The following is a 15,312-nucleotide window of genomic DNA, read 5'->3' as shown; positions in this document are numbered from 1 at the left end:
ATTTTTCTTTTAAAAAATCATGTTGACCTGACTAATTTGACCGAATCAACTGGATTTTATCGTGGTTAATATCTTGTTCAATTCAACTAGAAATATAAACATAACCTGGAGCTTGCTCTATATCCTAGGTTTTTCATGTCAGACCGCTGAGCCCAGCCTGGTTTAACTGCAAAAGAGCAATAACATTATCACACTTTGAAAAATAACAGATCAATGAGTAATATCATGGCAAAAAATTCTCCAATCTTATTGCTAAGCCAGCAATTAACCTCCAAAAGGAAAATTACACAATGTCCCTGACATATTTATCAAAGAAACTAAAATTTTGAATCTGATATTCAAACAACAATTGCATAAACTTAATGAGAAAAAAGAAAAGAAAAAAAAATGGCAATATGTTACACCAAGCTAAATCGAGAGAGCAGCCATTGATATTCTAAGAAAAAAGATAATTGACCTAATCAATCACAAAGTTATCAATCTTAATGATTATCCAAACAAACTGTTTATGTGATAAGTTGGCATTTGACTCCTAAAAATCATCCATCCTCATAAACACAGGAAATGAGAGGTTAAATCATGAATGACTTCATTCGCTGTTGGAGTCATCTGAATGTTCCTCCTCAATTTCTCTAATGCTCTTGACAACATCATCAACTTTCTTAGAGACATGTTCTGTATGTTTTTCCAAATCTTGTAGAATCATATTTAACTGTTCTTCATATACAGCACACCTTCGTTTACATTTTTGTCTCTCATTATACAACTCGAGTGATAGTTCACGGATTCTTTTATCCTTCTCATCCTGCAAAAAAAATTGAATATTAAGGAAATCACAATAACTTCATGACAATTGATTTAGAGCATGAAATAGAAGGGAAACTGTGAACAATGGAGGTACCGTATTTACAGCACTCAATCTAGATTATATGGTCAATATTCTCTGCTTATGGCTACGGCAATGTTCATAAGGCATCTAGCGGGAAAGTTGAGCTTCCCGGCTCCTTCCCTATAATGCAGTGACCAACTACAGCCAACTTTATTACTTGGGGAAAAGTCAAGTTTATGGTAGTAAATAAGTATAAAATATTCAGATCCATATCAACTAGACCATTAACAAGACATTCATGCTACTAGGCTGTCAATGTAGTGCATATAGGAACTAGTGGTTAAAGCTTGGCAGGATCTGGTTTAACAGTCCCAGCAATCATTGTCTAGTGATAATCCCACAACGCTAAAAAAAGAAGGATCAGTTCATCCAGTGAATTAATGTGTGAACTTTTAGAAAGCCATTTTAAACCTCAAACATACCTCACTGATTAATTGCTTCCCAGATCCTCGCCATGGAACTTTACTGGGACTCATTAGTGTATGAGTGTGCTCCTTGACAAATTTGGTGACAACCCACTTTTCTCCTTTCAAGGCTAACCTTATCATTGCTCCACAGCCCTCCCGAGTGATTGGTGGTGGGGGAAGAATTCTGTCTTTCCTATGTACATACTTTTTGGCTCGAAATCCTTCTTTGGAACAAACAAAATCTTGACCAATAACCTGATTGTTAACCCGAGAGCGTCGATTATGGTGTATACGTACAGTAAAACCAGTGCATCTGCCATAGGAAATGTAAAATTCTCTGGCCTCATCTCTTGAGTTGAACTCCATACCTTCACATGGTTCTAAACCTTCAGCGTTTACAGCTAGTTCAATACATTGCACAGATGTCTTGTCATCTTCATCTACACAGAAATCCAAGTTATTTTGAAGCTCATCTTCTATCCTTCCACATTCATAGGCTTCACCATGCAAATCCAGGTCACTGTCATTGGAATCAAACCCATGAACAGATTGTTTATCCATTATATACTCCTACAGAAAAAAACTTCAAAATTAGTTTCACTGCATCATGAAGACACTCCAACAAGGAAAAAAGTAGGATCACAATTAAAAAACAGATCCGATAAAAAACTCACTAAAGATAGGAAATCAAGTCAAAATAAGAATTTGAAATACAGCCCCAAGAAAATCCAAATAGAGACATGTCTCTCTTAACAATTAAGTCTTTTTTACTGTAAAAGAAGCTTCAGAATTCAACAACAACAACAACAAAAAAATGGAGCCCCTTGTAACATTATTTGCCCCCAGAATGGCATTGTGTCAATGCCTTCAAGAACATGGTTTGACAAAAAAAACTTAATCTTCCATAAATTTCCTCCACCATTGAACAAAATTATCCAAAAAAAGGAAGGAAAAAAGAAGCTACAACTGGAAAGTTAACACAAGCCCAATATAACATTTACCAAATCACCTTATTACATCAACATCTTTATCTTTCAAGAAGTATTAAGTAATATAACTTTCTTTCTTTCTTTCTAATGAATTTAACAGATAGAGGCAATCATGTTAGACAGCCAACAATACCACATATCATACAGCCAAGAAAGTATATTTCTTCATTGAATTTTTCCTAGACTAATATGAACAGCATTAGCAGTGATAAAATAACCAAATTCAAACAAAATTAGACTAAGAGATCACAAAAGAAATGATAATGATATGCACTGAAGGGAAGGAAACAAAAGAGTGAAAAAGAAGAAATTTTGATGAACTCACCGGTGAAATGAAGCGTTACATAGCAATAGAAGCCTTTTGGGATTGGAAATAGAAGTGGAAGCCCTAGATTTGAAGACTGGATTCTGGTAAAGTAAAGGGTTTTAGTTGGTTTTTAGAGTTTTTGATTTGAAAGCGAGGAGAGATGTTGCTGGCTGACAGGCTGAGATGAAAGTGAAGTGAAGTTGGTGGGACAAAGCACCAAGAAAAAGGGCTGATGTGGGGAATGTCCATGTGTCTTTTTTTAGGTAAAGCCCAGTCGGCTAAGATATTATAGGCAGTAAGACTTTACTTGTAATACCCCACTCGAGCAACAACCTGGCTCGAGACCTGGGTTGTCGATCACAGAGTTTAACCTGGATTAATCCAGGTTTTTTGAAAAAAGATAACTCGAAAATAAGGTTGTTTTGAAGAGAAAAAAAACTCAGTTTTTCCATCAACTTAGCCCTGGTCAGCAAGTCATCGGTTAACCATACAAGTTTTATAACCGAGAGTAAAACCTTCCGTGTACAACTGGTGCATTTAAGGAAAAGTTTGAAACCAAGATAATTATCCCATGCTGAATCTCAAGGGTTTGGTTAATTCTGCTTTCCCTATCAGCCTACTCCTACCAAGTTCTGCATTTTAAAGGGGAGGACTTGACCTCAATTTGAAACTTCTTGGTGAAGCATATTGAAAATGTGTGGACCATTCATAGGTTAATTTGTTCTGGATTTCTTATGACAAGATTCTTAGCATATTTGGATTTTAAAATTTCTTCCCCTTTTCCACTGACCTAAAATTAACAGTGTCAGGTGTTATACAGTTCTAACTAGTAAAACACTTGGTTAAATCTCCCTGGAGAGAGAAACATTTGCTTAAATTCTCCTGCTCATATATCATAATCAGAATCACATCTTGGACCCAAGATAGATGATAGCAATGGAAACTCATAGTCCAAAGTTGAATTTTGACTTCTGGATCAGTGATCTGCTTAGAATTTATACACGGTTCCCCTAAATCATTCAAAGCTGTTACAAATTTGTCATGTTTGAGCTTGTAATCTCAATACAGTAGTTCCTAAAACCACCCTTTCTTTACGAATCCTATCGAACCTTGCAGCTGTTAACTTATATTTCGGTTACAAAGTTCAGATGGGATGGAGAATCTTGCACGTAGCAACAGTTATCTTTGTGAATGCAAAGTTCTAAAATGAGTTTATCCGTTTGTATTTTGTCAAGCAAAACCAGAATTAGTTGACTACAGATGCTAACAGAAAATCTTCAGCTATACTCTTAGTCAGAATCTGGATCTTCTGGCTCTTCAGACTCAAGTTCTTTCACTTTGTTAGCCACAACTTCAGCCTTAAGTGATAAACGTTGTGTGTGCTCCTCGATATATGTTAAAACCATCTGTAGCTGCTTTTGATAAGCAGCAGATTTCTTTTTCTCTCGATGCAGCTCAGTGGATAGCTCTCGGATTTTGAGATCTTTCTCATCCTGCAAGAAGAGAACAGTTATTTCATGTCATGCAAATACAAGCTTTTGGAAGAGATGACAGGAACAGTTAAAATAATGAAGATCTAAAATTGAAATGGGCGTGATAACAACCATACCATACAAAACTAATCCTGAAACATACCTCACTAAATGCAATCCTGTGTGAGCGGCGAGGTGGTATTTTACTAGGATTAAGATCATGATTGTGTTCTTTTATGAAACCATAAATAACCCATTTCCCTCCATCCTTTACAGCTATCCTCAACATTGCATTGCATCCCTCCCTTGTGATTGGCCGTGATTGAAAAACTCTGTTTTCTCCCTTCGGACTCTTTCCTCCACGAAAGCCTTCTTTTGAGCAAACAAACTCTCGACCAATTATTGAGTTATCTTTGAGTGACCTACGTGTACGATTGTTACGTATGGTAAAGCCCATTCGCCTGCCATACAACTCATAAAATTCCCTAGCATCCTCTGCTGATTCAAACTCCATTCCGATAAATGGTTCAAATGGCTCCAAACTTACTGGAAAATCTTGAATAGATTGCTGAATTATGTTATCATTTCCATCAAGATTACCAGCTAATTCATCATCTGCTGTTTCTTGGTCATCAAAAGTTTCAGCCAGCCAACATCTATAATTTCTGTTAGAATTAAATTGTTCACCAGAGGTGCTTGCCATCATGAACCTGTCATAAATTTAGATGTCAAAACCCGAAAGCATTGAAGAAGCGAAAGCAGGTATTATATTAAACGTTTTTTCTGCACCCCCAAGTCTAGATTTCCCCCATAGTTTCAAGTGCAAAACAATGCCTGACCATGACGATCATGCAAGGCACACTCGCATGGCATATTTCTCTGCTCAGACTACTCAAGTCAATAAATAAGTGGGTTAGACCTTGGTGATTTCAGTTGGATCTATATGTATACAAGTCTCTATTGAGACACAGCCATCTACTACTATTCTAAGGACAAAAAGAAGAAGGGATCATCATCAAATTTCCCATTCAGGCAAGAAACAAGAAGAGTACAGCACATGGAGACCACGAGAAGGTGACTCAACAGTGTCAGGATAGCGAAAGAGAAGTATATAGACTAGGAAGCCAATAAAGAAAACAAGTATGGTTGAAACAGAAAACAAGCAATGCTCAGCTCCATTTCAAAGAAATCTTGACCAAAATCTAGGTTGATGAACTAGGGTCTACAAAATCTTGACCAGGGTCCTAAATTTTAAGCTCATGGGGTTTCATTGTTTCATATATTCAATTCAATTTGATTAACAACATGGCATTCTCATTTACCAGGTTTAGATCACCAAAAGAAACAAACTTCATTGCATTAGCAAAATCTTCGCAGTCAAATGAGCTCCATTTCAAAGAAAAGAATTTGAAAAGCATTTCAGCTTCTTCCACTTCCTCAATCCATCTCCAACAGTTCAACACAATAAACAAACAAAAAAAAGGAAGACAAGAAACAAAACCCATCAAGAAATTTAAAAAAGATTACACCTTTCGCGCGTCATTGTATGTATAGTTATCAAGTGTATGTCAGAGAGAGAGAGTGCGAAAAAAACTAACCTTTGGTTTTATCAAAGAATCCCAACCCAAAACTCTCCAACCTTTGGTTGTATGCCAGAGGACTTTCTCAGCTCATTTTCTCTTCCCTCTCTTATCTGGAAGCCAGTCAACAGTTTCAAGCTGTGGTGAAAGAAGCATGGCACAGAAGGAAATAGAGAGGAAAGTTCAGTTTCAGGAAACGACATGTAGTCTAGTTGACAGCTGCTGGTTGGAAAGTGGGAACTCTTGTTTTCTAATTCTATAAAATGCATGTGACATGTCGTCTTTTGGAAGAACTAGTCCTTGGTCCCCTTGCAGCAACGGAAATGTTGCTATTTGTAATTTTATTTTGTTGCGGTATTTATCTTTTCTTTGTAAAAAAATATTTATTTTTCGGTAGATAATATTTTATTTGCTTGCATATCCATTTTAATATTGGCTCACTTACTTTTTTATAGATATCATTTCTTTAGATCATATTTATGGTATAAAATTTAATACCAAACTCCTTTCGAGGCTTGAATTGTGGATTAAGGGGTTAATTCAAATCTATTTTAAAATAATATTATTGTATTTTTTTTAAAAATCTCGAATAACATCAATTTGAATAAAATTAAAACAATATTATTTTAGTATATATAAAAAAACCTCAGAGTTAACCTAGTTGGGTTTCAATGGAGTCACGGATTGATATGCTAAATCATTAAAATTTAACCAAGTTAATTTTCAACAAGGTTTAAAGAAAAACATAACTTGACCAACTTCTAAATCGGTGAACTATTAAGTTGATATGTTAAGACAAATTAAATTTAATAACTATATTTTCAATACTTGAGCTTTTATAAAAAAATTTATTAGTAAAGCTTTTACGACTCAAAGTCATTCCCACTAGTTACATGCCCCGCGCGATGCCGCGTGTCAATTATTTTTTGCATTTTAAAAATAGTTAAGATCTAAAAGTGTTAGGTTTTTTTTTGCAAAGTTATACCCAAGAGTCTTAGGTTTGGTTACAACGCCTGATCCAAGAGTAATGTTTATAATATTAATAATAACATTAAACTTTGGTTAACCCTTAGTATAAAAGTGTCTGGACTGCAACACCAAACCTAATAGCATTCGACGTGGGTCTAGCTGCAAGGTTGTGTCATAAAAGTGTGATAATTTAATAGATTAGTTAAAAAAAACCAAGATGAAGAAAAAAACTAATGAAAAAAAAGAAAAAAAATATGAATTAATTGGGTTAACTCTTCAAACCAGGTTAACCCGTCATACCTTAAATTTGCATCGTGAAAGTTTGATAATTAAAAAGAAAAAAAAATTAATGGGTTAACCTAGAATTAACTGGGCTAACTCGTCAAACCAGGTTAACCTGTCAAACCCGGAATTCATGTAATGAAAGTTTGATAATTAAATAGAAAAAAATTTAACATTAACAATTTAAATTAAACAAAAAAAATTAATTAAAAAGAAAAAAAAAGTATCAGCCTTTTCACTGTGGACTGCACTGTGCAGTTCACAATCAAAGGCATAAAAAAAAACTAAAGGCATCAGTCGAGAACTACTTAGAAAAAAATTTAATATTAATAAACTAAATTAATTAAATAAAATTAATTAAAAAGAAAAAAAACCTCTAAGAAGAAAAAAAACTAAATAGAAAGAAATTTAACATTAACAAACTAAACTAAACGAAAAAAATAATTAAAAAGAAAAAAAGCAAAAAATAAAATAAAATTCAGGTTAACTAGTCAAACCAAGTTAACCCGTTAAACTCAGGATCCGTGTCATGAATGTCTGGTAACTAAATAAAAAAAAGTGAATATTAAGAAACTGAACTAAACAAAAAATATTAATTAAAAAGAAAAAAAATTTGGGTTAACTCGTCAAACCATGTTAACCTATTAAACCCAGTATTTATGTCATGAAAGTCTGATAATTAAATAAAAAAAAATTTAACATTAACAAACTAAATTAAAAAAAATATTTATGAAAATAATAATAATAAAAAATTGACGGGTCAACCCGGAATTAACTGGGTTCACCCGTGAAACCAGGTTAACCCGTGAAACTCGGGATATGTGTCATGAAAATCTAATAACTAAATAGAAAGAAATTTAACATTAACAAACTAAACTAAACGAAAAAAATTAATTAAAAACAACAAAGAAAGAAGCAAAAAAATAATCCCAAAAAGCATAAAAAACAGCTAAAAAAACTTAGAAACTTAAAAAAAAAAGCCCTAAGAAAGAAATTAGTGTTTTACTGTGGACTGCACTATGCAGTCCACAGTAAAACACCAATTTCTTTTAGCTATATATAATTGTCGAAAAAAAATTTCTATCACTTCATTTTATTTTGTAATATTATTTAATAATAAATTTTAATTTATATAAAGACTTTCAATTAATATATTTTTGTAAAATGTTGTAAAAAAAACCTCTATCTTGTTATATGATTAAAGGAATAGCACAAAAGTGTAGCAAAGAACAAGGAGATGAAAAAAAAAATTAATTTAAGAAAGTATTAACTATATTAATATAGAAAATCCTTTGCTAGTAAAACTAGCAAAAGAGTTTAGTGCATTATACTTTAGTTAATGAAGATATAAAAACTAATGTTCCTATTATTAAAATAAAATAAAATGAAGGTGATGAATCTCTTTCAAATTGAATAAAGAAGTTTATTCTGGATGGTTGTGTAGGTTACAACTATGTGATTGTGTTAAACTTTTTTCTATTTTTATTGTTTCAATTCCTTATTATTTTATCTTCACCATGTTTTTGACCTAATCATGATTAATATAAGAAGATTGGTGTTTGTTTTTTTTAGAAAATTAGATATGAAATACCAAAAAAACAAAAGTAAAGTATAAAAATCCACTTAATTTTGCACAATTCCATTGAATAATACTATAGTATTAATCAATCCATATTATTAATCTATTAATTTCCTCCAATAACTCAATTATTATCTAATAAAAATAAAATAAAGATAATACCGTGGAAGGTGGGAAAGGATATTAGATAATACATTTAACATCTAAACATAAATTAATGCAATACTCAACAAAAAATATGCTATCAACCTCTCACGAGAATTTTGTGATGGTTAGGCAATTGGAATTTTCACAAGAATTGTGTGAATTAATTGTTCTAAAAGTAAAAATACCCTTAACCCCAATCTCAAAATTTTCTTGGTACTCTTTCAAGTCCTTGATTGTTGCATTCACAATTGGTGTGGGACTGCAAGGGAGCAAAGGGTATCCATGGTTGCAAGTAAAGCTAGCTGTAATCTACGGTAATATGGCTTCTGCTACTTGATCAACGCAGCCGAATATTATACATGAAATATAATTAGTTTACTTACAAAACTGAGATTAGGTCAAGCGGTTGATTACAAGGCCTCGAAACAATTTGCAACAGAATTATACAGCTGGAAGGAATTTTGATGAAATTTCACCTACTAACAAGAGTTGAAATTTGTACAAGATTTACAACGTAATGCCAGGTCTTATGACTAACCTAGGAGCAGCTTCTGGTTTCAGATTCAACTTCTCTAATGTTTTGAACAACACCTTCGAGTGTTCTTAACATGCACATAGTGTGTTCCTCAATGCAAATCATAAATGTTAATTTGCAGCTGTTCTCGGCATGCTGCTAACTGTCGGTTCCTATGATGCAACTGGGAGGATAGCTCTCGAATTCTCTCATCCTTTTCATCCTGACAAGATAACAAAAATTGGTTTAGAACTTATATAGTGACAACTACCAGCAATACCAATACAATCCATGAACAACTATTGCTGATAAGACAATGCGTATAAGAATAAATGAGAGGTATATTGGACTTATAGCTTAGCATTACTCTGATACACAATGTATCAGCACTTGATGTTAAGAAGCATCTTGTTAAAATAAACAGCATGGAAGTGCAAACTTTTCTACAGTAAGCTTTATTAAAATCATGCTAAACTGACTTTTTTTTAAAAGGGGTCAAAACATGAAACCCTCTGATTTATTCATGGTTTGATGTCAGCTAAATGAACATAGCTCCTTAAAGCAATTTTAGAGTCAATAACTACGTACGCCAATCTTTAGAATATATATAGCGTTTATTCGGCAACGCTTCAAGGTTTAAGGACAACCACTGCCGATTTCTATTGGCCACCACAAGTACAAATATGTACAAGGGTAGTGAGGGTGTGTGCATCACAAGGTATGCAAGAAACACAGACGACACTGTTGTTGGTCGGCCTTTTTTTGATGATATTACTAGTGGATGATTATGCTCCCTCATAAACTGTCACCACCCATTTCCCTAGCTTTTCTCTCTTCACCAATATCATTGCCATAAAACCCTCCCGTTTGCTTTCTCTTTTTCTAATTTTAACTTGCCCTGTCTTTTGGCTGCTGAGATTAAACCCTTCTTTATTACAAGCAAGTCGGCGAGATATAATTGTTCCATCATGCTCAGACTTACGGGATGATACAATACGTGTAAGAAATCCTTCCCGTTTAGCATATTCATCATAGAAAACTCTGGCAGCATTTTCCGATTCAAATACCATACCTTCATATGGTTCTTGGCTTGTGTCGACTTCACAAACACCAGTTTCACCTCCCACAATACTTTCTGTTGTCACAATTTTGTCTTCCACGAGGGTCTCAATCTCCACTGCAAGTCAATGTCACCAGTTACAATTTATGTTTAACATCACGAGAGGAAAACCTATAAGCTGAAAACTGTAATAACTGCATAAAGGAGATAGCACAGGCAGCAAACTGGCAAGTAGTCTCAAGATGTGCATACCATAAATCAATATTCATAATCACCTAAAACAAATTGTTTAGGCACCACGAGCATACTAAATCTTCATGGAAACATATTTGATACTCAATTCCAGTCACAAATAAGCAGGAACTTGGAGGTGGGGTGGGGGTTCCAATAAAGTCCCAACCACCCTTTAGAACATCCTGGGCTATGCTCATGCAGCCTAGAATTCTAGCCATTCAGGCGAATCATGTACAGTCTGCCACCAAATCACCGCATGCATAATTCACACGCACACATGGCTACGACCCAAGACTGCATGCAGCTGCAGCTGCAGCTGGCCTAAGTTAAATCCTATACTGAATTGGCGATTTTAATTACTCCAAATCTAGCACCTGTAGTTGACTTACAAAACATTCAGTTTGCACCAAAAAATGGCACCTGACTTGACAATCTCATCTCCCTGTATCTTTCATATTATGACAACAAACGAAACCCTGAACATGGCCTACAAGATCAACCAAAGGGCTACTTCCCATATCGATATAAGCTACTGATGAATTACTGTATGCGAAATGCACTAAAGAACAAAGAAATTAACTTACACAATCCAAATTGACGACACTGAAAAGAGAGAACAAAACAATAGAAACTTGCATCTTCACAATTGGGTTCACAGTAAATATAGAATAAATTATCAACGACAGCACAAAGTTCACAACTTTAAGTTCAATTCACACAGAAAGACCAAAAAATACACAAATTTAATCTCTAGTTTAACAGGCTTAGCACTTAAATGGAGCTCAACAGATATAAAGTTCATAGCTTTATATACTAAACAGAAGAGAAAAGGGCTTTCTTTGCTTAATTTTCCCAGGGACCAAACAGAAAAGTGTAAAGAGATATAAATTTACTTGATTTTTAAGCTGGGTTTTTGTTGTTGTGACTGTGTGCTGCTTTGTCTGTTAGGATTTAGGAAGATATAATAATAATAATTTAAGTTTTTATTTTTTAAGAATGTCTTATTTTGTTCTTTTTCCGAAATAAAATAAAAAGAAAAGGAATGACATGTCGTCAAATAAATTTATGTTGTCTGGTGGCATCAAAACACTTAGTTTCACAATCATCTCTCACTAGACCCTGATCCATCTATCCCTACTCTCCAAAACCCAAAAATACCCCTTAAAACTCTTCAAAATTACCTTCTAATGCTCTCTCTTAATTCCGGGTCTCTCTGATCTTTGCCGCATCAAGTAAGTTACAATCTTCCTCTATCTGTGTCTGTTTTAATTTACTCTTATTCATTCCATCATTCAAAAAGTTTGGATTTTTTATTGCAAGGTATAGTTCACTTTTATTGCTTAATGCTATAAAGCTGCCATCTATTTTATTTTTTTTCATTTTGTTAGTGGGTTTTGATTTGAGAAGAGAAAGTTTGAATTTTGTGGCTTCTTGATGTTGTTTTGATATATGGTCTGATTGGTTTCTGAGAAATGAGAGGAAAGTGAAAGACAGAGAAAACAAGAGGAAATGAAGCAGTTGTTGTTAATGTTGTTTGTTGTTTTGTTTACTGTTGAATTATGTTCTTGACATGAAAAGTTGGGTTTTGTTGGGTGGGAAGTTTAGTTTACTCTTAACTTGGTTTTAGCTGCTACAGAGAAGAGTGAGCTATGCTATTTTTGGTTTGTTCTCGTCAACTTTTGAGCTTAATTTTAATAGATGAACAAGTGTTTAAAAGGTAATGGTGAATGCTGTTGTTGTGTGGCAGTGGATATAGATGAGGGAATTGAAATAGTAGAGAGCTCTGTTGGCAAAGAAATGGTTGAAAACGTTGGAAAAGATACGGTTGTAGAACCACATAAGGGCATGGAGTTTGAGTCAGAATATGCCCGGCAGATAGGGTTTGTAATGCGAGTAATGTCTTGTCGTCATTCTGAAACAGATGGGAGGATTTTTTTTTTTTTTTGATTATTGTGAGATGTCCAGGCCAGCTTGCGTGCACCACGACTATTCCCTACGGCTCACTGAACATCCTACAAGCTCAGTAAACAAATAAGGTATCACGGGAATGACAGGCATGCACATAAAAAATCAAACTTGGAATAAAAATAAAACAAGTCACACAATTGATCACTGAACCATACCTTCAAGTCAAGTGCAAGATGGGAGGATTCTTGCCAGGCGACTTGGGTGTAATAAGGAGGGTTATTGCGTGAGCATTCGAGGGAAATTTGGAAATGTTCGGAAGCCACGCATGAGTGCTACTAAAGGTTGCAAGGAATGGTTCTTGTTAATCTTGTATTGTGTTTTAAAAGCAATAAATGTAGCTACGTAATGTGACACTGTTTTTTATTTTTAAAGTGTTTTTTATTTTAAAATATATTAAAATAATATATTTTTTTAAAATTATTTTTAAAATTAACGTATTAAAATAATTTAAAATATATATAAAAAATTAATTTTGAACCAAAAGAAAATTAAAATTTTAAAAAACCCGTGTTTCCAAATGCTTATATTTTATATCTCAGTAGAGGTTATAAATGAACAATAATAATACGTAAATAGCCCAATTAAACTTATATATATATATAGACAAATATTGCATGTGGAAATTCAATTAATGATACAAATTTTATAACTCGCAACGCTTTTATATAACATCTAGTTATTATCTGGAGAAGATAATAATAATAAAAAATTTAATTCACTTCAAAATTTATTTAGACATCTTTCTGTTTTTTTTATATCTATTTTTTTTTATATCTATAAGCACTAATTAATCAAATACGATATTAGGGTTTCCGGAAATAATCAAAATGCAAGTCACCAAAGAATTCACCACTTTATTTAAAAAAGAAATTGTTTTAATTATTTTGCTTGCCTTAGGCATGCATGCGACAGGATGAAAACCTTGCTTTCCTCCTCACAACTTTTCTTGCAATCAAACTTGTATTCCAACGTAACAGCAGCTTACCACCAAGTCCTTTCTCTATTCCAGTTATAGGCCGGCCATCTCCACATTCTGTCGAAACCACCATTGCAAAAAGTCATTACAGATTCTCTCACGGCAGTACGGTCCAATTGTGTTTCTCTTAAATTGGGCTCCAGGACTCCTGTTATTGTATCTTCTGTATCAGCTTCCGAAGAATGTTTCATCAAGAATGAAAGCATATTTAGCCAACAGGCCTGAGAGCCATCATTGGAGCTACAACTATACTGCCTTTTTTTATGGGGCTCCATATGGCCCTCTCTGGCGTACCCTCCGGCGCTTCTCAACCGTTATCTCGAGGCTGCCTGGATAGATCTCTCCTGCCATCACCGAAGAAATCCGCGACCTTTTCTCCGCCTAATTCTGTCTGAAGTCTCTGGTGGCGGAGACAGAAGGTGGACTTGAATTATTTCTTCACAATTACCTCTCTCAATATTATAGTTACGAAGATGAAGGCTGGAAAGAAGAGGGTAGAGGACGAGCAGGCTGCTTCTATAGATTCAGACAAGCAGTTCAGATTCGATCAACTAGAATAATATTTAACCATCACTTATCAACAATATATATGATTTTGATTCTTCTCTTGCTCGTGATTGATTAATTAGTTCAAGTCTCTTGTATTCATTGATATTTTGTTTTGGTTTGCTAGGATTCAAATCTTTTTACTTGAAGATAATTTTCGCAAGCCAAGCAATTAATAATAACATTGTATCAAACTCTATATTTTAATATTAAAAAAGCTTATTTAATTATACATGAAAGTTCAGATGAGATAAATTAACAAAGTAGTTAACATCACATGAGTGAACTAAATTTAATCAAGTGAAAATCAAAATAAGATATATAGATTAATAAAGAAGTTAATATATTCCATAAATGAGCTGAAGTTATAAAATATTTATGTATGAATTAATAAGTTTAATAGGTTATATATAAATATATCCCAGAAATATTGTAGGATTCTGCAATTTGATTTTAGATTTTACAATTTGTGATTAAATGAGCAAGAAAACATAACATCATGGGCTAGTGGGATAACAGGAAGGTTATCGCAGTTGCAAATTTCTATCATCATTCCATCTGGGTCATGGAAAAACAATTGATCAACCTCCATTCCATCTTCCTCTACTCTTGTCTTTACGTACTTTATCTCCATCTCCTCCAGTTTCTTCTCCACCATTGCCATGCTCTCACACTGTAGCCAAAAGGGAAAAAAATCTTAATTCAGCCTAGTAAAAGATCATTAATGCATAAATATGTTCTTTGTTTTTTCTTCCGAGATAGTAATTAAACGCTATATATATTGATTAAATATCTCGAATCATCTGTTCGAAGAAAGGAAAACACCGATTGGAGAAGGCATGCAATACACTTTAATTCTAAATCCAATGTATTTGTACATGTATTCATGTACGTGCAGAGAGAGGGAGAGAGCTACAGAGAGATACTTGGAAAGAGAAGTGGTTGTCCTTGGGATTAATCTCGGTGATCTTGGGCATGATTTCAGGGTCTTCAGATTGCAACAGATGTATGCCAATGCCGTAACAGCTGAACAACCTGAGTAAGTGCACATCAAATCAAGAAAAGGAAATGATTTGATCAGTACTATACTGTATATATGGAGGCCAAATTAAAACAAAGAAAGAAAGAGAACTCAAGAACGTATACTACAATGTATATGTACCATGCACCATCAAAGTTCAATGAGCTAGGTCTCCTTACAGGAAAGAACCCAAGAACGTTTTGGTAGAAATCAAGAGATTTCTCTAGTGATCGACAAACAATCGAGATGTGATTTATTGACTTCAGCTGCAAAGGATTTCTGTTGTTTTCCTTGACCATCCTCTCACTTCCTTCACCTTTCTACACAATATATGGGGTCAGGTTTTACAAGGTTTGGGAAGGAAATAGACAT

At 34.0% G+C, this 15,312-nt stretch overlaps 3 protein-coding genes and 1 long non-coding RNA gene across 5 annotated transcripts; all 4 read right to left on the bottom strand.

Annotated features, from left to right (window-relative positions):
* Positions 1-226: 226 nt before the first annotated feature.
* LOC133672859 (protein FAR1-RELATED SEQUENCE 5-like) lies at positions 227-2,840 on the bottom strand. The gene is made up of 3 exons (XM_062093404.1): positions 2,611-2,840; positions 1,312-1,866; positions 227-805 (listed from the first exon to the last, which is right to left on the bottom strand). The coding sequence occupies exons 2-3, from the start codon at positions 1,855-1,857 to the stop codon at positions 590-592; spliced, it is 762 nt and encodes a 253-aa protein (XP_061949388.1). The 5' UTR covers positions 1,858-1,866; positions 2,611-2,840; the 3' UTR covers positions 227-589.
* Positions 2,841-3,523: 683 nt separating this feature from the next.
* On the bottom strand, positions 3,524-5,880 carry LOC133672979 (protein FAR1-RELATED SEQUENCE 5-like). Of its 2 annotated transcripts, none has more exons than XM_062093558.1 (3): positions 5,663-5,880; positions 4,228-4,774; positions 3,524-4,085 (listed from the first exon to the last, which is right to left on the bottom strand). In XM_062093558.1, exons 2-3 carry the CDS (start codon positions 4,768-4,770, stop codon positions 3,882-3,884), a joined length of 747 nt encoding a protein of 248 aa, XP_061949542.1. In that variant the 5' UTR covers positions 4,771-4,774; positions 5,663-5,880; the 3' UTR covers positions 3,524-3,881. The 2 variants fall into 2 exon arrangements, with proteins under 2 accessions (XP_061949542.1, XP_061949543.1); XM_062093559.1 differs by lacking the exon at positions 5,663-5,880 and adding an exon at positions 5,387-5,639.
* A 3,074-nt stretch (positions 5,881-8,954) lies between these two features.
* Positions 8,955-11,570, bottom strand: LOC133672804 (uncharacterized). Its single transcript, XR_009834902.1, has 2 exons — positions 9,878-11,570; positions 8,955-9,358 (listed from the first exon to the last, which is right to left on the bottom strand). It is a non-coding gene; the product is annotated as an uncharacterized LOC133672804 (long non-coding RNA).
* A 2,809-nt stretch (positions 11,571-14,379) lies between these two features.
* LOC133673260 (glyoxylase I 4-like) lies at positions 14,380-15,239 on the bottom strand. Its single transcript, XM_062094005.1, has 3 exons — positions 15,082-15,239; positions 14,846-14,954; positions 14,380-14,592 (listed from the first exon to the last, which is right to left on the bottom strand). Exons 1-3 carry the CDS (start codon positions 15,237-15,239, stop codon positions 14,380-14,382), a joined length of 480 nt encoding a protein of 159 aa, XP_061949989.1.
* Positions 15,240-15,312: the final 73 nt, after the last annotated feature.

Source organism: Populus nigra, chromosome 14 (assembly GCF_951802175.1).
Source record: "Populus nigra chromosome 14, ddPopNigr1.1, whole genome shotgun sequence".
In the NCBI taxonomy this organism is placed as follows: Eukaryota; Viridiplantae; Streptophyta; class Magnoliopsida; order Malpighiales; family Salicaceae; genus Populus; species Populus nigra.
The sequence above is the reverse complement of the archived record's forward strand: the minus strand, read 5'-3'. Positions and strand labels throughout refer to the sequence as shown.

Bases quoted from the DNA above. Each gene is read 5' to 3' on its own strand.
- LOC133672979 (XM_062093558.1), bottom strand. From the start codon at position 4,770: ATGATGGCAAGCACCTCTGGTGAACAATTTAATTCTAACAGAAATTAT. The intron at 4,086-4,227 runs GTATGTTTCAGG...CTCTTCTTGCAG, and splicing joins ACAGGATTGCATTTAGTGAG to GATGAGAAAGATCTCAAAAT.
- LOC133673260 (XM_062094005.1), bottom strand. From the start codon at position 15,239: ATGGTCAAGGAAAACAACAGAAATCCTTTGCAGCTGAAGTCAATAAAT. The intron at 14,955-15,081 runs GTACATATACAT...GCACTTACTCAG, and splicing joins TTGAACTTTGATGGTGCATG to GTTGTTCAGCTGTTACGGCA. The intron at 14,593-14,845 runs GTATCTCTCTGT...TTTTGGCTACAG, and splicing joins ACAACCACTTCTCTTTCCAA to TGTGAGAGCATGGCAATGGT.
- LOC133672859 (XM_062093404.1), bottom strand. From the start codon at position 1,857: ATGGATAAACAATCTGTTCATGGGTTTGATTCCAATGACAGTGACCTG. The intron at 806-1,311 runs GTATGTTTGAGG...TTTTTTTTGCAG, and splicing joins GGAAGCAATTAATCAGTGAG to GATGAGAAGGATAAAAGAAT.